The sequence below is a fragment of the Castanea sativa genome, chromosome 1 (genome assembly GCF_040712315.1).
Source record: "Castanea sativa cultivar Marrone di Chiusa Pesio chromosome 1, ASM4071231v1".
NCBI classification, from domain to species: Eukaryota; Viridiplantae; Streptophyta; class Magnoliopsida; order Fagales; family Fagaceae; genus Castanea; species Castanea sativa.
In genome coordinates this window covers 65,608,345-65,630,359 of record NC_134013.1, presented here as the reverse complement: position 1 = coordinate 65,630,359, position 22,015 = coordinate 65,608,345, and the positions used below count along the sequence as shown (strand labels likewise).

Genomic DNA, 22,015 nt, shown 5'->3' with positions numbered 1-22,015 from the left:
ATACCAAACTTCTTCATTGCTAGGCCATGAGCTCCTTTTGGTAAAAGAATTCAACTCAAATTCGAATGACCCGCCATTTCTTATTTCATGAACCCTTAAATTTTATGAAACCTAAATCAGAACAATGGGATACTGTACCCTTGTTAACTGTGGCTCCTTCCTATTCCATGCACTATAGTTGAATAACCAAATTACCAAATGCAGAAAAATCCTCTTTTTGCGGTCTTCACCGTGGATATAAGTTTGGAAATGGAACACTTTGCCAAGAATATAATCTTTCTATGGACATTAGCACATGGAAAGACAACCGTGCAATAGCCAAGGTGGAAAAAAGTGTGGTCATATTTACCTTAAATGCTATAGTGTAGAACAACAATGTCGTTCAAAATTTTCACAATTTTCATGCTCACAGCTCCAAATCAAAAGAATACTCTCCCCAACCATGAGTCCATGACATCCCATTGGATCTCTAGTACCGTTCCAGAACAAGAAAATCAACCATTCCCGAGCCATTTCATATGCACAACGATTCCGTATGTTCTCTCTACTGTTATCACACCGCACATGTTCTCAATGGTGCCTCACAAACCAAACCCGTACTAGAGGTAATGGGGTCAATTCCCTGTTAGCCTAGAGACACCGTTTAGATTAGCTCTTAATTTTAGTTTTCCTATTATTTCATATTATAGTTTTAATTTTAGTTTTCATATAATATGTTAATTTGTTGAAAGTGAGTATAAATATAACTATATCCAGACAAAGTAAGACTTTAAAAAGCTATACATAAGTAAATTACTTAATTTTAGAAAGCTAGTCCAAGCACGTGTGCACCAGAAATTTAGATGTTGAGCAATGGGATATAGGGCCTCCTTTTGGTGAAAACAACCAAGTGCAACCAATTTACTTTTCTCAAAATCAGCTCTTTCGCCTTTGTACTTGCTATCTATTGAAGTCAGGCCAACCATGAACCAGGTGCACTAAGAGATGCTCCTCAGCTTTACCTAACTCTTTTTCTTCCTTTTTCTTCCGACTTCCATTGTGTCTGCATAGCTCAGTAAATATTAAATAGGCTAGTTCCATAATTGAAAAGTGGCAAAGTAGATGAAATAAAAGGCCTAAGAAGACCAGACTTTCAGCCTAGGAACCAAGCACACTTCCAACCTTTTACTCTCAGATCACCGAGAAGCAAATCTATGACATTAAATGAAATGAGCTCATTAAACTCCAAATTTTACAAACTGCACAATGTAATCATATCTGAAAAGCTTGATAAGAAACTGTATTAGAAATCATACATGCATATACACCACAAAGTTTGATCAGAAACTACTTCACAGAAGTTACTCCAGGACACAAGTTTTCTCAACCTCATTTTGAGCATTCTCCATCTTCTATTCATTCAACAGATGGTTAGTTCAATTACACAACTCCTACTAAATCACATTATCTAACGACGAATAAACAAACTAAAAAAATTCCCTATCTGTCTGAAAGTAATGACAACAGAATACACTAGTAAGGCCTTCTTGGAGCACTAAAATTATAGTTACAGGTGAAGATAATAAATACCAGTGGAAGTCCTGGCTTTACTTTTTTTTCCTTTCCAGAGCATAACATGACAAACTATCCAGAAGAAACTCAATCAACACAAAGTGATGCAATGAGCTCATGCGGTGAAGCCCAAATCGGAAGATCAATAAAAGACTGCTTCATTTGCTCCTCTTGTGCATTGCACATTGCTTCTGCTACATCGCATAAATTTGAAACATCACGAATTATTGCTTCCTGGGCCTCCACCTGCATTGTAAAGACCCAAGAATTAGGAAACTGTTAGAAATCAAGCTCAATCAAAGCCTCGGAATTGGAGTTATGGAATTAGAAAAGCATAACAGGAACCCTCTAATTTCGGGTCATAAAGACTCAAAATCTGTGTTTAGTGGCTAAGATTGTACTATTTTTAGTCTTAAAATAGTACAAATTTTGGGATTTAAAGGAGCATAACTACATAGCTACTTGCTCAGTTCCTGAGGCACCTTTTTTTTTTTTTTTCTCTCTAGTCTCTTTTCAGGAAAGACATGTTTCAAAATTATTGTATAAACAATACTAACAAAGCTAAAAATTTAAGGAAACTGAAATTTAATTAAAATTAACTTAGAAAAAAATGCCCTAATGATAGTATTAGTAAGAGCTCTAACAATAAAGGAATAGTCTTTAGCATGAACTCTTCAACAAGAATAAGAACTAATGAGCAAAATGAAACAGTTAGAACCCTAAAACCCGTGTTTGGTTGCTCAGAAACTGAAGCAAAGGAAAAGAAAAGGGAACTTTTCGAATCATATTCTCAATTGGGTTCAATTTTTCAAAGACAACATCAATTTCAGCTCAATATAAGTGGACTTCTCTATCTTTTCGAAAAAATACCCAAAGACCCAAAAATTCAATTTCTTTCTTTTTCCCGCATTTTCCCACCAAGCAAACAAACCCCAATTTTACCTGCAAGAGAAGCTCATCCACGAGTGACCCATTAACAATCTCGGGCGAAGACAAAGGCAAAGCACTAATCGACGGCGTATCTTCATGTTCTTGTCGTTGACGCGCTCTCTCTTCCATTGCACGCAAGGTGTTCGACAAAAGCTCCCACCGGTCGATCTCTCTCTGGTACCGCTCTTTCAGCTTCAGCAAAGTCTTCCTCTTCCGCTCCCTCCGGTTCCTCTCCTCCGCCTCGGGATCCATACTCGGTGGCCGAGCCGCCGCCGCCAACGCGGCTTCATCTGGGTTGAGGCGGCGCTTCTTGCGCTTGTAGACGAAGCCATCGTCGTTATAGAGTTCCCACTCCTCGTCGTCTGCCAAAGATGTGGCGACCGTGTCCATCACCCAGACAGACGAAGGTCGTTTAGTGCTAAAAGTTCAAATATGAGTGCGAAATTTTGATATTTTCAAAAAATTTGGGATTGAAAGTTGAAATTTGTGAGTTGTGAGCGAGAGCTATTTTGGTGGGAGTTATATTTTATATTATATTATTTGTACTTGTCCTTTTATTATTTTTACTTTTTGATTGTTAGTTGATAAGGTCTGTGGATGTGGATCCCACTTTGTGTACAGTCTGATTTTAGATGCCACTTGCCGTTTTAAATGGAAATTTTCTTTTTCTTTTTTTAATTAATTTTATCTATAGTTGTTATTAAATTTGATCCATCCACTGGTTAAACTAATGAACCGATGATTTGATATTTAGATGGATTCAACTATTTAATTAGATTGTGTAAGTATTCGATCTAATCACATTCAAAAAAAAAAAAATCGATCTAATCAAATCCAACTTGATTAATTCTTTATAACCCATTCAAACCAAATGGAAACCTGGTTTTGTTCATATACTCAAAATCACTTATTTATTTGATTCATACTTATTATTATTATAATTTGGCATTTTGACCTTTTAGAGAAGAGAAATATGGTAAATCAAAGAAATAAATAAACCAATATAAGCAATTTCATAGTTTATTTTGTGATTTATACAAATTTATTGCAAAGAAAATAATAAAATTTTAAACTTGTTTTTTAAGCCATTTAATTATTATTTTTTTCATTTTTGTTCTTATGTATTTCTTTGTCAATGCACTTTTCTTTGGAAACAAACACACAAAAAATCATTGCAAGCCAATCTCACTGCAACCATTGCATGTGACAATCCACACACACTCTAGAGTCTTACCCAAAAATTAATCTCAACAATCACCCAACACACACTCACGGCAAGCCAACCAAGACCTCCCATGCCTAGTCTCGACAAACCTAAGCCTAATCAACTCCCAAACCACCCTAATTAGTGATCCAAATCTTCAATCGACCATTGCCCATCAACCCTTTTTCAAGCCACATTGAGATCTAGATAATAAAAAGAGGATGATAAGAGATATAAAAAGTGTCAATGATCATTTCAATCATTGGCGTATCCAATCGAAGGCTTTGTACTTCCACTCACACATGAAGTACATTTTTTACCTGATTGCAGGTATTTGCGTAGTTAATTAGAGACTCATATCAACCATAACATTCTCACGTAAAGAGAATACCGTAATGCAAATTTCCTAGCTAAAAATGGGTAACATTTTTAATGTTACACTTGTTTTTTTTGTAAACTTAAGGCCAATAAAAAAAAGGGGTGTTAGCCAATATATATATATATATATATATATATATATATATATATATATATATATATATATTGTAAAGACCAAAAGAACTGGTCGCCTAAGCCCACTAAGAACAGTGAGTTGTACAGTTCAACCTCAGTCCAAAATAATAAATTTGTAAGAGAGTGAAACAAATAACAAGATGGGGCTCTGCCCGATGATGAAAATAAGGAAGAAATGGTCAATATTTATTGAATAGATGGGCTAATGTATCAATACAAGCTAGCCGGAGGAAGCCAAAATTATACAAAAACAGTATTGTTCACTATTTTTCTCAATGTTCTTCTGGTTTCTTTTCTATTTCTTGATACTTGTGTTTGGATCTCTCTCTCTCTCTCACTGAAAACCCTCTTTCTCTTATATCCTCCCCTCTTTCTTCACATCTTGATCTTCCATCTTTTCTCAATAAATCTCTCCTCTTGACACTTGTTCCTTTTTACGTTTGAAGAAGATGGTAAAAGTAGTCTGCTTAGTTGTGACTTACACTGTTCAGGTCACTTCCTCATTAATGTAGCTGATAAAGCTATTGTCCATCATTTAATGCGGATGCAACAAGCTACTCCAAATTGGAAACTTCCCCTATTATCGCTGATTCTCTCTCTTCAGATCCTTCTTCCCACCTGGAACGCCTTAGAGTCCTTTATCTCATTTCTTCCTCTCCTCGGGCGACTTTCCTTCTTAGGCCTATGATACCCTTACATCAGTATTGCAACTTTTCAACTTCATCCTTGGTCCTCGGGCACCCACATATATTATTTTGAAGTAGAAGCTACACAAATTATTTTGATTTGGGATAAATTATAATATATAAATAGTTTGGGATAGATTATAATATATCCCTTTTTAATTTCCATCCAATACAAACAAATTACCTCTTTTGGTTTGATTCAATCACAATTTAATCCAAAAAACCTTTTCAATAGTTACCTACTCCATAAAGTTTAGATTAAAAATGAAATCATTCAAAATACTTTGTTAGGAACTCTAAATATTTCATTTTAGTCCAAAAATTAGGGATAATATACTAGAATTGAAGTTTGTCAATTAAATTATGATAGTATTAGCATCAAATCACATTTAGGTAAATTGTATAAATTTCCCTTTGATTTATGTTTTTTTTTTTTCATAAACCCCACTGATTCATTTTAGTTGTTCATTTGGGCCCAAAAAAATTTTCTGATCTCCGGGGGTATACAAAATTAAAAATAAAACTTAGATTTTAATTATAACTGTATTGATTTTAATTATTTTTAAAAAATAACATTGTTTATGCTGTATCATTGATGAACACATACAATGTTTGTCAAACAATGCTAAAATCACAAAAACTTACAATTAAAAATTATAAAAAAACTTACAATTTTTACCTCAACTTACCATGAGTTGTTAAATAGTGGAATTATGGCAAAAGTTTTTTTTGTTTTTTGTTTTGTTTGTTGGTTTTGAGAATTTTGGCAAAATTGGGTAAAGTTTGTGTGTTTCTAAAAAACGGTGAAACCCACACTTCACCACAAATATGAAAAAACAAGCGCCTGCGAATCCTTCTTTTTCTTTCTTCATTCATCGTCAACAATGGCGAAATCACTGTCTCTAACCCACGTATCCCTCCTTCTCCTCTCCCATCAAAGACTCATGGCAACACGAATACACACACACTCTCTCTCACTGCCACTCCCAAACCCCAAACCTTTCAACAAAACCACGTTTCCACACTCTTCCCTCTCTTTCTCCACCAATTCCACTCCATACCCTCTTCAATACGACATGATCATCAACCGCCCAACTCAGCCTCACCCTCCTCGCCGACTCACCCGAGTCAATAACAACCCCAACAGCTCGGAAGACTCGCCCCAATCGGACCCACCAAAATACCCCACTTCAGAAACGGGCATTGAGGACTGGGTGGACCAGAAGCTATTGTCAGAGAGTGAAACAAACAGACCCAGTTCGGGAAACTTGGAAATGAACAAGTCTATGAGGAAGTATTACAATAAGAGGAGGAAAAGAATGTATGGGTCGGATGAGGATGAGGATGGTAGGAGCTCTGAGGAGAGGTTTGTGGAGTTGAAGCCTGAGGTTGTGGAGTTTAATACCTTGCATAAGAGAGAGGAGGAGTTGTATTTTTATGATACTTTTGCTTATCCTTGGGAAAAGGAGAAGCATTATAAGATGGTGTATCAGTTGGAGAAGAAGTATTTTCCTGATCAATGCCTTGACAAAGCGTTTCTTCAACCAGGTGAATCCAATGAGAGTAATGTGAAGAAGGGAAAGAAGAAGAAGAAGGAGAAAGAGGAGGGTGTGGATGGTAAAGGGTTGGTTTTCTTTGAGGAGGAGGAGGAGGAGGGAGGAGGAGAAAAGAGTAGGAGAGAATTGGCGAAAAAGGATGCGAATAAGGATGTTGTGGAGAAGAAGGTGGAGGAGTTCTTTAAGTGTTTGAAGAAAGGCCCCAATAGGGATGGTGAAGTTAAGAATGAGGAACCATATCTCTTGACAAGGAGTACTGAGCTTCCACCAAGATGGGATGGTCCTTGTGGGACGGTGGTGTTGGTGAACAAACCCAAAGGTGAGTTCCATTGGTTCATTTTGGCAATGAATGTGATTGCAACGTTTATTTCAGGGGTATTGGTCATTAGTTCTTGTTTGAACATTTTGAATTATGCCTATGTGATTGATAAAATGTTGGAATTTGGAAGCTTTATACTCTAGTTTATTCCAAGTTAAGAGTGGTAAATTATGGGACTCAGGGAGTGATTTAGTGCAATACTAATCAATAGTGAGGAGTGAGAATCCTTATTGTTATTGAAGAAAGAAACTTTGCAGAAACTCAATGGGAGTGAGAATAATTGGCCTACAACTACAAAATGTGGGAGATATCAGATATATGAGTCAAACTTATTATTAAGAATGAAATTCATTAGTTTTGGCTGGACATGCTGTGAATGCTAGTAGAAAAGGAAATGGATGTTTAATGGGATACTAGGGAAACTATTTGCCTATAATTTAGGTTGCAGCAAAGGATTATGCTATATCCTTTGTTTTCTTGATTTAGGATTAACAAGACAATTTATCCAAATTCTCAAATCTCTTTATGTGTCACCATTTTCTTTGAGGTTACAAGTAGAATCATGACAATTTTAGGTGTCATTTTACATGAATCAAAATATAACAACATCATATTGCAAGACAGGGTGGACTTCATTTACAGTTTGTGGAAAACTGCGACGCCTGGTCAAAGTTAAAAAGGTGCCTTTTTGCTATTGCATCTGCATGTAGGCATGCTTTCTTTTGTAACAGCTCTTCCAACTATTTATTTATATATTTGGGGTTGCAGGTAGGGCATGCTGGAACCCTTGACCCAATGGCAACTGGTTTATTAATTGTATGTGTTGGTAAAGCCACTAAGTTGGTAGAAGGGTAAGTTTGAATCTTATCCACTTAGAATAGTAATTTACTATCTGCCCCATGAATCTAGAATTTTTTTCCCCTTATCAAATTTATGCCAATGATCTCTCTCGTAAGACTCTTAATGTTTTTATACTGTAGATATCAAGGTATGGTTAAGGGTTACAGTGGAGTTTTCCGTTTAGGGGAGGCCACTTCAACTTGGGATGCTGATTCACCGGTGTGTTTATCTCTTCTGGATAACTATTGTTCCTTATTTTGAACTTATATGCACCATGATATAGGTTATTTAGAGGATTGTCTTGTTGAACAACTAACTACCTATTGTACCAGCCAAATGGAATGAATGTGAGGTATGATCGGGTAAAAATAGCAAATCCCCCCACCCCCAACTTTTGTATTATCAAAATAAAAATTGAGTAAAAAAAGCAATGCTTTGTAAGCATATAACACTATCAACATTAGAAAAAAGAACGCAGAATGCACTGAAGATGAAAGAGCTTGCACTGAATTTTGCTTTATGCCTTTTCTGCATATAGCAGTTTTTTTAATATACTTTTTTCTTACTCATCAAAAAATATATATATATATATATATATATATATATATATATATATATATATATAAAATAATCATACAAATTATTTGCAACAAGGGTACTGTTGTGAGTTGTGACTTATGATGTTGGCAACAGGGTATATGTATGCATACTTGGATTGAGAGAAAGGGAAATCATGGATAGCCTATAGTCCAATACTATAATCTAGTTCTTGCAGACAAGTTTATTTATATCCATGTGCATAATTTCATCTCAAATGTGGTTAGACTGTTTACAATTGTCTTGCAGGATTACCTTTAGAGTTTCTACAGGACACTAGAACTGCTAATAATGTTTTATCTCTTGCTAGGATTTAATCCATAGCTACACACGGTGCAAATATTAGTCATGGATCACCTCTTGTGTAGGTTATTCAACGAGAGCCTTGGGAGCAAATCAAAGATGAGGACTTGAAGAAAACTGCCGCATCCTTTTGTGGGGAATCTTGGCAAGTTCCCCCAATGTTCTCTGCCATCAAAGTAAGTATTTCTGTCAAAATTAGTGATGAAACCATGTGTGGACCGATCCTTGGTTTCTTTTTCTTATATTCTTTTCTCTGAAGACTTTGGAAATACATCTATCATCTGAAACACTTTGCCAGGAAGCTAATAAGTATATATGGGGCTGAACAATTGGCAGTATCCTCTATATGCATGCATTAAATAATCCTGTTTTGTTTCATAATTGCTTTTCATGGAACAGGAAATGTATAGAATGGGCTAAAGAGTAAAGAGTGTCCATCCTCTTCTTTGTTTTTCCTCCAGAGCTCAATCCCTGACTGTCATTGGGTTTCAGTCCACCTATTTTGAGAGTAGGATTGTCAATTGGGCAGGGCTGAGTTGGAATGAGGATTCCGCAGGCTCAGCTGAGACACAAAACTCTCCTGAGCTCATTCCATGACTGGAAGACTTATGGCCAAGTTTTGGGCTTGCACAAAATCAATTGTCCCATACAGAATGCAAAGGTTTTTGAAAATAAAACAAAACTCGAGACTAAGACTTTGATGTATAACATCTACTTGACCACTTGACTCGCAGCTCTTCTTGAAGCAAAAAATGTATAATTTATGTAAAATTAATGTAGGATTACTTTCTGGGAATTAAAGAAAAAAGTTGGTCTGGATTATACTGGCTGAAGTTTTTCCAATCAAGCTTCTCCCAAATCTAACTTTAGGCTTCAAGAGCTGTTTAAGCTCAGCCCAAAAAAACAATCAGGCTCCAGGCAAACTCACTGCTCAACCCAATTGACTGTCCTATTCAGGGGAGATCTAATATGAATGTGTCAAATAGAAATTCCATAAAAATGCAACAGAAACTTTGCAGTGTTGTAGTATCAGTAGTATCATGCATGCACATTTCATCTTAAGTTGTCGAAATTTTACTCTCAAGTTTGATTTCATAATTTGTATATTATATGCAATTAAGAATCATAAGAATGTAAGCTAAAATTTTGTATAAAAAATCTGGACCAAAGTGAATTCATTAATGTCTTGGAGACAAATGTCAAATACATATTTTATGCAAATTGACTATCAAACTCATCGTAAACTACATAAAAGATTCAATTTCTGTGATAGGTCGGAGGAGAAAGGATGTATGAAAAGGCAAGAAGAGGAGAAAGTATTGAGCTTTCACCTAGAAGGATTTCAATCTTCCAATTTGATATCGAGCGTAGCTTAGATGACAGGTACCCTAGGTTTTGTTTGGATGTAGACACACTCTGGCCTATGAAGGCCATTATAGTTGACGTTGTAAAATCATACATATATTTGATGCATTTTAGGCATATTATATACCTGGAATTTACTTCCTTTTTTTTTTTTTTTCCTGGACTTGTTGATATGCTTTGTGCTCATGGATGACTGCAGTTCCTAAGATATTGTATCAGAGTGAACTTTGCCATGCTCTGTGCCTTATGTGCACTAAATTTTTTCCATTTGAAAAATCTCCTTGACATAAAGTACACAAGTTATGGTTATGCCATATTTAAAATTTATTTTGTCACATTCAAGGGGTCAAGCCTGCAGAGGTAGGGTGATATTTAGCCAATGTAGAAGTTTGAAGGCTTCATTTTCTTATATAAATATGAGTAAACAATAGACAGCACGATAACTCTGGGCCATGATTTAAACCTTTCTGATCACTCTTCAAAGGTCTTGAGTCAGTTACATCCAGAAATTTATTCTACTTTTATGTTCAAGAACTTTCAGACACATTCCTTCCATATATGCGGGTGATTAAATAAGATATGTTTCTTTAGATCGTGCTTTTAGAAAAAAGGTGGTGGTGGAAGAAAAACTTCACATACATTTGAAGGGTGTTTTCGAAATCATCACAATGAGATATGTGGTTCATGCATTATTTTATCATGAGTTTGCCATATTTTGAGCATGGTATAATTTTGTGTTGGGTCATATTTGAGCATTGTTTCATTTTGTGTTGGGCCATATTTGAGCATTGTTTCATTTCGTGTTTGGTGTTTACAGACAAAATCTGATTTTCCGTGTGACATGCTCGAAAGGTACATACATACGTTCATTATGTGCAGATTTTGGGAAGGCTCTTGGCAGGTAATTACTTTTATTAAGCTCGATACCACATTTTGAAATTCTCGAGCTCTAGTTCAACTGGTGTCTCCTCCCCTCCCTTTATAAGTGCTAGGTGGAGGGTGAGGGCTGCGTGTGTAACCTACCAATTCAAAAAAAAAAAAAAAATCCCCATTTTGAAATGTTTCCTCACAGTTATTGATATCCCCTCATCAGTCTATCCTACCAATAGTTTTCTTTCTAAAAATGGCTGGACTATCTTCAGCTTTCAATTCTGTAAAAGGCCTCTTAAACAGATAGCACTTAGAGTTTGCATTAAGAAATTCTAAAGATGAAAGAAAGATTGCAGGAACTTGAATCTCCTAAATGATTTTTTTGGCTAAAGAATCTTTTGAGTTTGAAGTTTCTCTAACTAACTTCTTCACTTGCAGTTGTGCTCATTTAACTGCTCTTCGAAGGGATTCAATTGGTAAGTGCTGATCAAACACATGATTTGTTCAATACATTTACAACATACTGAAGAATTTTATGAGCTCTATATTTAAATTTGCATGATACTGAATCTATACTACCCAAAACAAATATCTTGGAACCAGTTGATTCTTATAACAAGTATTCTTAGTAATGCATGTTACTATTCGTGGAATTTGGGATTACTTCTTTAAATTGTAAAGCTACATAATGCCATGTCAAACAGAGAACTTCAATTGCACATCTTCTTATACTATGAAAAGCAGAAGAAGAAAATAAAGATTGAAATTTGTATATTCCCCACAATAGATGATGTGCACATCCTGAATCTCCATGTTTCTTGGTGTGGTGAGAGTGTTTACAATTAAAGCTGCACCTTCTTCCACCATTACATTCGTCCAGCCTTGACTTGTAAGCTCAACAGCCCATTTCAGCGCTTGAGCTTCAACCACCCTGCCAAACATGTCATAATGCATTTAATCCAAGCCATTACCCTTTGCTCATTGTGTTTCCTTGCAGTGACTACTAAACAGCAGATCTGCCTCCTTATTGCTGAATTCTTTAGCTTGATTTGGTACTCCAAAGGAGGGCACCATTTCTTGAGTGCTTACAACTTTAGATTCATCATTCTGTCCATAGTTTCTCCTTAGAAGTTTGTGAAAGCAGTTGTGGCATGGAACTTGATTTCTTTTTTCTCTATTGATAAGTTACACACACACCCATGGGTCTTGAACCCATGACCTCATGAGGTCATGAGTAAACAATAGTAAGCAGTTGTGCTCCGGTTGATGCTCATTGGTGCAGTTTGGAAGTCGTTGAAATGGTATATTTCCTTTTCCCATGGAAACCTTGTTTCTTATTCTGTACATGGTTTCCAAAGCAACTATTGCAAAGAGGACAAACTGGTTTTTCGGAATTCTAGACTCCAAATGCTGAGGGGGTGGCTCAACTGGGTACCCACACAAACTGTTTGGCTGAGTTTGCTTAAATAGTTTCTATCTAAAACTCCAGTTGGTCACCATCCATGTCATCCTCAAGAAAAGAACATCTTCTTCCTCTGCTTGACATGATGGACACATACTGTCTTCTATATGGATAATCCCTGCACATCTTTTCCTCAATGGTAGTCCCCTGCTTCAACTCCCCATTGAAATATCTTGTCTTTCATCTAGTTTGAACCCAATATGCTCTTCCAAAAACTCTTGTTTGATTAGTCAAATCTTCCCGTGTTGGTCTATCCAATACGATTACTTGGTTGAGAATTTACCTCGTTTTTCATGAACCTAGATCATTTTATCTTGTTGACTGGTAGTAGACATTAGAATGTTGAATATGTTGCTGATTGTTTGTTGCTCAAATAGTAGCTCAAGTTTTCTATCTTGGCAATGGGCACGTCGGGCTAGGTTAGGAGTGGCAATTTGTGTTCGTGTGTCGGCGTCGGGTTCGTGTCGTGTCAACTCATGAATATTTGACTATATGGGTCAATACTAACCTATCATGTTTGTTAAACGGGTCAAGATTCCTCAGCCTTAACACGATCCAATTATTAAACGAGTCAGTTGTGTCGACCTGTTTATTAGATTTTATCAAAATGAAAAAAAAAAAATTATGAAAAAACAAACAAATAAATATTTTTAATATAAAATTCAGAACTAATGAATAACTACATCACAAATAATCATTCAAAATTAAAGCATATCCCAATATCACAAATAGTCAATTACAATATGTCAAAGAAAATAAAGCACAACAACTAATAAGTTTATATTCCTAGAGTTTGAAAGATATATTTGTAAAATGTCATTTAATTAAATGAGAGTTGCGAGATGCTTTGAGGGCTGTGAACGCTCTATTTTAGAGATTAAGTCTTCTTTCTTACACACTCTACTAGATTGGAGTGTGGTTTTTTGTCATTTTTCTTGTTCTTCCATTCCTGTTTTACTTGATCGTTGTAATCTTGGTTTTTGATTTATGCCCCCATAGTACATTCCCAATGTACTCGGGTTGGCTAGTATTCATTTTTTTAATAAAATTTTCTCGTTACTTATCAAAAAAAAAAATTAAATGAGCTAGACGGGTCAAACAAGTTCTATGTGTTCAACACTAACCCAACCCATTTATTAAACGGGTCAGCGGTGTTAATCCAAATATGACATGAACCCATTAAGCCTTAACCCATAATCTGCTAATTTCGTGTCTTGTCAGATTCGTGGGTCGTGTTTAATTTTGCCACCCCTAGGCTAGGTTTAGTGGTGACTATCTGCACATCATTTCCCTTCAACTCTTGCTAGGGCTCTTGTAGCATATTATTGTAACCACTCTTTTGGTATTATGTAATTATCTTTTCTAGCAGGAAGGGCAAAAAAAAAAAAAAAAAGAGAGAAAAGAAAGAGGACTTCAACTGCAAAAGCAATTTCAAACCAATTTGTTTAATATCAAGTGTCATCTCTATTCCTGTGATTTCTTAGCAATGAAATACATAGATGGAATTTGCACATGATAAACTCCGTTTCCTTGGAAGTAGAAAAGGTTAAAGATTTCCAAGGGGATGTTCAATTGAAAATTATCACAATTTTAATTATAGGGCAAAAGGCATTAGTAGTTTGATCACAGTTTCCTCCAATGCAGGGGAATATTCAGCAGATAATGCATGGGATTTCAAGGAGCTCGAAGACGCAATTACCAAAAATTATTTCTAATTGCCAATCCAGTCTGTTGCTCCCTTCCAAAACTTTTGGGGTGACTAGAATGAACAGGTCCACAGGATAGGATAGAACCATTTGTTGAGTGCACAGTAGCATAAGAGATTTTGTGTTCATATTTTTGCTCCTTTGAAAATGTGATACAGTGAAATCTGTTGTAGCATTTACAAGACATTTACAACATTCATTGTCTGCATCAACGCACAGTGCAAAAACAGGTATGACTCAGCCCCACTGTCCATGTGTTTGTGTTCTGATTCACAGAACTTCCTCACACCTGACTCATTGTCCTAGACTCCTTTATGGCGAGAATTTATATTGTTTGTATCACAGTTCTTTCTTGTTTTCAATAGTTTCACAAACTAACGAAATAACTTTTGTATTTTTTATTTTTATTTTTATTTTTATTTTTTTAAAAGCCCATTTGATACTGCTAAATTTTCCCTTTTTCACTAGTGAAATGTGCAGGGATATGTGTGTATCTGATAATTCGATAGTTGGGGCTAGAAAGTTTGAATTGTGGATATCTCAGTTGGAAATACCATGAGATACCAATTAAGTTACAAGACTCTTAATGTGAAGCGCAATATTTGATGTGGCACACATTTATCTATGTGCTCTCAAAATGTACATGGCATCATTTCATTTCTATTAGTTTGGTAAAATTGATTAAATTGAATTTTGATATATACATTTTTTTTTTTTGACTGAGTTTTATGTATAATTTACCCCATAAAAGGCATCTCCCAATTTGTGCTTGGAGCATTCCATTAGGTTTGCATTACCCTGTAGACTACATTGACTTATGAATCACTCTAGAAAACAATAGAGGATGCTACAGTAAAATCTATTTGTAAATGCTACTGTAGACATTGTGTTGTTGATCAATATGTGGGATGTGGGTTCATTGGCCATGGCTGACGCTGGGTTGTTGCTGGGTTTGTTTTGGCCTGCTCAAAAAAATAAAAATTTAAGTGTAATGTTATAGCTATAAACTATTTTACAACATTCTTACAAATTGTTGTTGTATCCAATTCTTACTAATTTTTATTTGGCTCTACCACTAATATCAATTTTTTTACTTACTAGTAACCACTTACTAAATCAACTTGTAAAATAATTTATAGCTCTAACATCCTCTTTATTTGAATTTTTAATATGGTGTATTGCAAAATAAAGAACAAGACGTGAGATATGTTGTAAGAGTGGTTAGGTAAAATAAAATAAAAATGGCTTTGGGTGATGCAAATTACTTTATTTTTTGGCATTAGCCTATGGAAGTGCTCTCAGAGGAGTGGTTTGAATCACAAGGATCAAGATTCAGGGCAGCAAAATCAGTTTTTCTCTATCTAGAAATCAGCCAGCACATAAAAGAAGGGAATGGTGTGTCCAAAAAGATAACAATATAATGGATAAATATACACTGGATGTAAGTAATTTCTTTGTCTGTTGAGTTCAATGAACGGGTAAATTTACAGGGTTTACTGATTCCAAAATTGTCTCCCCTAACGAGCTGTTGAATTGCGGGGATCCATTCCCATTGCCTCAAAGTATGCTTTTTCTGCATTATCTATTCGATCTCGGAACATTGTCCATTCTTTTCCACACCTCTCCCTTACCTGACACATAAGAACTCAAAGTTTTCAGTGCTCTTCTTGTGTTAAAAAGTGAACCATAAAATCCAACACAAATGCCACAAATCTGTATTTCTTCTCCATAAACAAACTAGTCTAAACAAGTACGAGGGCGTGCACACACACAGTATTTAAATAAATTAAGGACAGAGATTTCATTAAACTTTACATACCCCTTCCCACGGTGCCCTCCCTATCTCTGCTTGTCCCTGTTGAAAGAAGAATTGAGCGACTATAATTTCTTTCACAGAAGATGACTTAATGACTGGTGGTTAAAAAGCTTTGAATTTACCTGGCTCCCAAGGGAAGGAACACTTTGATGAACAATCCATTGAGAATCTACAACTCCTATCTTCTCATGAGCAGGCTGTTTCCAAGCAAGGATACGAAAGCGACAAGAACCCAATTGTCATCATAAACAAGAGCAACTAAATGCCTGAGGCAGAAGAAGAGAAGAGGCAACTAACCTCTACACATTTTCTAAGAGCAAAATCAAGGCCCCATCCGTGAACGAGATCATTCTGCAATGGTGGGACAAATTTTTTTAACTAGCTAGCAAGGGATAAATTAAGGAGTGGAAGCTAGAAAAGATAAAAATGATAATCCATACCTGAATCATATGCCAAACACAACGCCATGAATCCCGAGAAAATACAGGGGCCATGATCTCAACAAACCTGCATGTTTTGAATACATTATAAATTTATTACCACCTGTTGAAAGGGTTCTTGAAATGATGGAGGAAGTAAAGCGCAAATCCATTTAAAATTGACCAGGGTCAGTTAAGTTTATATACCCTGCACATGGTGGCACATGTGGATCGTTACACCAACCAGGTCTCTCCTCTGTGACCCTGTTGGAGGAAAAAAAGATATAATATGATCAAGCTAAAGGGGAAACCATTCGTGGAATAGGAAAAGTTTGGGTACAAATTAGTTTGTAGCCAATGGCTACAACTCTTGCTTAATATTTTTTATTAGATGTGAATTTTGACAAATCCACCAATGGATTTCATTTTCTTCTGATATCCTCCATGCTTGCAAAATTTCCAGAAAATTAAAGATCAATAGCTATGTCATCAATTAAATGTTTAAATTTCAAGTTTTTGTAATCTAAAATTATGCATAAAAAATAAGATTATGGATTGAAGAGTAAATAACATCCGATTAGCACGAAATTTGACATGCGTATTAACAACATAAAGAACACGAAATCCAATGGTTAGAATTTCAAAATATGTAGCTTTGTTAATTTTTTTAGTGGGAGTTGTAGCTAGTTTGTGGCCAAACTTTGTACCATGGAATATATTCAAGTCCTAATTAAGTGCGCACATTTTTAAGCAGCAAATGAAGACAGATTTAGGAGTTCTGTCACTCTTACTTGTGAACTTCACTATCACCTCTTCTCTTTGTCATCTGCCACGTTAATCCATTATTCGGTTCTAAACCAGGCTGTGAAATCTCCAAACCATGCTTCCTCACCAGTTTTATATATCTGCATTATAGATAAAATGTGAAACTTTTAAGAATCCTATTTCATCACAAGTTTTTCCATCTAAATCAGGATATGATTCAACACTCACTCTTCTGCATCAAAATGCTCTACACCAAGATCCTCATCCCAAATAAAGATGTAGTCGTAGGGAGCAACAATGGCAGGATGCAGAAAACGTTTGGCGTACCACCTTGGACCAATTTGCAGGGAGTTTACATGAAAACATGACTACATATTCCTTGGCAAAATTATGCTACTAGCTATTACAATAACTTAAAATTAACAAAAGAGGTGTTAATTGCTAACCATTTAGTTTGCTTCCGAGCACTCACATGGATAGCTCGTCTTGACCATTCAAACTCATCCCATTCACTTGTCCGACCATCATAGTGAAACAATACAATGGTGAAGTTCTCTGAGAACTGTAAACATAACTTCTGAGTGAGGGAATGAGAGAGAAGGGGAATTGTGGAAATAAATTGAGAGAGCAAAAAATCAAACTGGCCTTTTTAACTGCTGCATCAATATTTTTCATCTGATCATAACCAACAGTGAAGGTCACAAGATACTTTGGCTTGATGGCTAAATCCTGCAAGTACCACCTCCATCAACAGATTCAAATTAGATAGAAAGATCTAAAGAAAGTTAGCCATTTGGGAAAATGGAGAAATCTTCTTCATTGTTGGGAAGGGAAAATATTCATTAATAATCTAGTTGAAGGCTAATGAAACAAACTAAAAGTTTGGTTGTTCACATTGACATCATATTTGTGATGATGTATCTAAGAATGAGTTTAGCTTTATATGCAATAGTGAATTTCTTTTCTTTGTTCTGCTCAAATCTCTTTTAAATGATTTTATATATTGTTCATTTTTGTTCTCTGTTTCTGGTTTTTAAAGAACATTCTGAGCCCTCCGTCTTCAGTTTAATGCAAACAACTAAACATAATTGGGGGTTCTTCAATCGTCTTTAATTCATAATATGCCATTCAAAGATTCTTTGTTTAGTGGGCTTGTTTCTTGATAGTCATTGCTCACATGTCAACTATCAGTCTAATTTAACCCTCCTTTTCTTCATTATTCTTGCTTGTTCTCTACAAATAAACACAGGCTCCTCCCTACCAAACTGTAGCTCTTAATGACTTTCTCTTGGGGTACTTCGCTACTTTTAAATCAAAATAGCAAGGACCACACATGAAGCAACATCACTGACTTTCTAATAGTGAATTTACAGGCCAAATGTGTCTTTCATATTAAAGTCATGGTTGAAGATGCATACCTCACTAGGTTGACCCCATAATCGGTGGAGAAAAAAATCTGACTCGGCTGCAATGATACCAGGAGGTAATCTTTCAGCCCCTTTAGGATTTGTCGGCACCCAAATCTGCATTGGAATAAAAGGGTTAGTAGCTGGAGCTAGCACATAACATCAGCAAGGGCACATGCTGGTGATGTTCCAGGATAATTACAAAATTAGATGCTAAAAATAGCAGGTCTTTCAGGTTCCTCACATTATTAGTCTGAAACAGATATTAATCAGGTCGATACAATGCCCTGCCCCCCCACCCCCAAAAAAAAGGGGTCAAACTGTACTAGATTTAAGTAACAACTAACAAAGACACAAGTACAGTGATTATTTGTCCTCAAACCACATGGCATTACCAGGTTGGCTTTGATACTATTTGTCATGACTTGAGGAAAGAGTTAGTAACTTGATCACAACTAAATTATACTCCAAAAGGACTAGTCAAGTTACAACTAGAGTTCCTCGCAATCGCTTATATGGTCCAGTTCAAACAAGTAATCACCCAATGTGGGACTTAGAATATGCCCAAACAGCACAAACTTATCCAATCCAATCCATATAATCCAAGTTATCACAATCTCACCTCTTAAATCCTTGACATCTTCATCAGGGCCCAAATTATGTTCTAGAGCCCCCAAGCCACATGTCATTACTAGTTTGGCTTCGAAACCATTTTTTCTTGACTAAAGGAAAGCACTAATCACACATATGTTCTACACCCAAAAAGACTAGTCAAGTTACAATTATGGCTCCTCATAATCCCGCATATATAGCACAACTCAACCAAGTAAACACTAGATGTGGGACACAACACGCACACACACAGCACGCACTTATCTAATTCAATCCATATAACCACGGTAGCACAAACCTCCACTCAAATTCTCAACGTCCTCGTTAGGTCCCACATTGTGCTGTAGTTCCCTCAAGCCACATGCATTGCCAAGTTGGCTATGATGCCATTTGTCACGATCCAAGGAAAACTCTAGTCACATATGCGCTATCCAAAAGGACTAGTTAAGTTACAGTTAGAATTCCTTGTAATCCTTATATGGCCCAGGTCAATCTAGTAACTCAATTGGGGAATCAACACATGCTCACAAAACACACGCTTATTCAATCTAATCCATATAATCCAAGGTATCACATACAATGTCAAAATTTCAAGGAGGCATGGTTACATATTACCAAACAGAGTTTGTAGGAAGCTCAAGTATTATGGGTTACTTTTCTACATCTGATCATTCATCACCACATTAAACCTAAATTTTGCAATTTTAAGAACAAAACAAACACAGATACCCATAAATGATAAAGATTCACCATTATATTACACAAAAGGTGTACCTAAAACCAGGATTTTAAATCAATGAGTGCCCTAATGAGCTCCTGGTTTCTATGCAACCCACTCCTATCACAATCAAAATAATGGTTGTGTCTAGGTCTCCTCTCACAATCAAAATAAGGGTTTGTCTACCTATATGAATAAGACTTATTTGATCCTATTTTTTAACACAACTACCGAGTTTGTATGTAATGAACAGTTTATATTCTATGAATAATAAAAACTGACAGTTCTTATTGCAAGTTGAAAGGGATTGGCTTCCAATGTATCCTACAAGGTACATATTAATTCTCTTCTTTAATAGGGCAAATAATTTCCACTCACTATTATCACAACATGGACAATCTAGGCATTGTTACGGGCTGTAAACTCCAAATAAGGCAAAATTTAGAGAACATTTGAAGAAGGCATAGAAGAATTGAGTTGAGATCAAATAATTCCAAAACATCAAAATTTCAGGACGAGATTTTTGGAAGGAGGGAAAACCCATATTATACTGCACAAAGCAAATAATTTGAGAGAGCCTACCTCTGTATCATTATATCTGTAAAAATAAGTGGAACTGTCTCTATTACCCTTCAGAGAGGACAAAGCATTCAACAATGCTTGTCTTGAAAGGCCTGCGTACTTGTCCTCAATATACGTGAGATCGATGGAAGGAAAAAGGCTGGTTGGAAGATTCATCTACCAAATTGATGTGCAAAAAATTAAGTTCCATTACTCTTAGTTGAAATCATTGGAATGTAATGGAGGAGAAACACAACCATATAAACAAAAAGCTTTTGCACCTTGGTTAATGTGAGTGTTGGAAATGACGCTCCCAAAAAAAAGCCAAATACAACTCCAACAAAAGTTGTTACAATAAGCCTCATTGTCTCATTCGGTTTTCTCAGAATTCCACTGCATCCCAAAAGATATCCATGTTATGAACTTAGAATCAAGAGAGGCAAAAAAAGAATATAACATTTTTCCTTATCACAAGAATACTAGTCGGTGGTTCCATACCTGCGAAAGGGAGTTCCCATATCAGTCAAAATCCTCCAGCTCTACAATCACAAAAGTAAAAGCACAAGCTGAAACCCAGCAAGCAATCGCTTTTCCAAGCACACATAAACTTAGTATTCTCACTTCTCAGAGCTTCAAAAGTAAAACAGAACCCCTCATTTCAAAACAATCAATCCTGTCAGAATTAAAAACATTGCATAAAACGTGCTGCATTGATCAAACTCCACAACATACCACAACCATATAACAACACTACAATGAGACCGCCAAACCTAGTATTAGTAACCTCATGCCCAAGCAATGTGTATAAAACATTAAAACAGCACAAAAGCTCTAATAAATTGTTCTAAACCCAACTGGTGGAGCATGACCAAAAATCAGCCGCCAAGAAACTCTATCTCAAATGACACCTCCTTCGCTTATAAGACTAAGGTGGACGGCGTGGCCGTGGTTCAAGGAAGAACTATCTCCTGCATATGCAGCGTGTCTCACAGTATGTGGGCCCCCATCAACTTTGAGACACCCATTGCTTATATCTGCTGCAAGAGATTCCTCCTCGACTCAAAGGGTGAGTGTGAATTAAAAAAATTAAAAAAAAAAAATTTTGAAAGAACACAAATCAGTAGCTTTGCACATAGGAACCAAATGAAATTCAGAATTGCAAACCCTACAGCGTAGAAGAAAAAGTGGGACCCCCTTTTTCAAAATGGGACCCACAAGAAATCTCCAGTGGGTCATTGTGCTTGAAGAGGATGATTAGTTCAATCATCCAAAACCAGAAACTGCAAAGGTTAAAGCAACCCCAACAACCTAAACAAACCAACCAATGTTAACACTTTATAAAATATTCACACACACACACACACACTCCCTCTTTGACAACTTCAATTCAAATTTCCATAAACCCTTTTAAAGTTTCAACTGAAAAAACCGTTTATTCAGCTAAGAAAGTAGTACCTGCTTGTTCTTGTTATATTAACTACTCCAAACACACAAAATAATAATAGTAGTAATAATAAAACATCGTTGAAATTATCTTCTATATAAGTAGCAGTCTGAAACAAACAACCATAAAAAGGAAACTAAGATTACTATGTGACAAAACAAAATCAACTTACGTGGAAACCAATGAAGAGGATTAAACTCTCTGCCCCAGAAGAACAAAGTCCTTCAGAATGAATAACAATACACCGATCGAAAATTTTCTGGAGTGACTCTCCAAAGGGTCCTCAAAAAAAGTATACTTTTTTTTTGTGTTTGTGAACTCAGAAGTCAGAACTGAACTGAGTTCTAAAGATTTTGGAAACAATATAAAGAA

At 36.0% G+C, this 22,015-nt stretch overlaps 3 protein-coding genes across 6 annotated transcripts; 1 reads left to right on the top strand and 2 right to left on the bottom strand.

Annotated features, from left to right (window-relative positions):
• Positions 1–1,251: 1,251 nt before the first annotated feature.
• Positions 1,252–3,019, bottom strand: LOC142611135 (uncharacterized). The gene is made up of 2 exons (XM_075783179.1): positions 2,494–3,019; positions 1,252–1,797 (listed from the first exon to the last, which is right to left on the bottom strand). The coding sequence occupies exons 1-2, from the start codon at positions 2,869–2,871 to the stop codon at positions 1,639–1,641; spliced, it is 537 nt and encodes a 178-aa protein (XP_075639294.1). The 5' UTR covers positions 2,872–3,019; the 3' UTR covers positions 1,252–1,638.
• Positions 3,020–5,673: 2,654 nt separating this feature from the next.
• Positions 5,674–14,285, top strand: LOC142617500 (uncharacterized). The gene is made up of 9 exons (XM_075790390.1): positions 5,674–6,759; positions 7,384–7,439; positions 7,528–7,610; positions 7,740–7,818; positions 8,565–8,675; positions 9,773–9,882; positions 10,682–10,765; positions 11,173–11,210; positions 13,841–14,285. Exons 1-9 carry the CDS (start codon positions 5,769–5,771, stop codon positions 13,909–13,911), a joined length of 1,623 nt encoding a protein of 540 aa, XP_075646505.1. The 5' UTR covers positions 5,674–5,768; the 3' UTR covers positions 13,912–14,285.
• Positions 14,286–15,235: 950 nt separating this feature from the next.
• On the bottom strand, positions 15,236–22,015 carry LOC142617477 (uncharacterized). 4 transcript variants are annotated; one of them, XM_075790360.1, is made up of 15 exons: positions 21,816–22,015; positions 20,698–20,872; positions 20,481–20,592; positions 20,221–20,376; positions 18,321–18,425; positions 17,548–17,631; positions 17,349–17,464; positions 17,131–17,232; positions 16,929–17,042; positions 16,345–16,401; positions 16,159–16,225; positions 16,016–16,069; positions 15,841–15,915; positions 15,722–15,757; positions 15,236–15,533 (listed from the first exon to the last, which is right to left on the bottom strand). In XM_075790360.1, exons 2-15 carry the CDS (start codon positions 20,715–20,717, stop codon positions 15,420–15,422), a joined length of 1,212 nt encoding a protein of 403 aa, XP_075646475.1. In that variant the 5' UTR covers positions 20,718–20,872; positions 21,816–22,015; the 3' UTR covers positions 15,236–15,419. The 4 variants fall into 4 exon arrangements, with proteins under 4 accessions (XP_075646475.1, XP_075646487.1, XP_075646495.1 ...); XM_075790372.1 differs by having other exon boundaries at positions 20,698–20,829; XM_075790380.1 differs by having other exon boundaries at positions 20,698–20,738.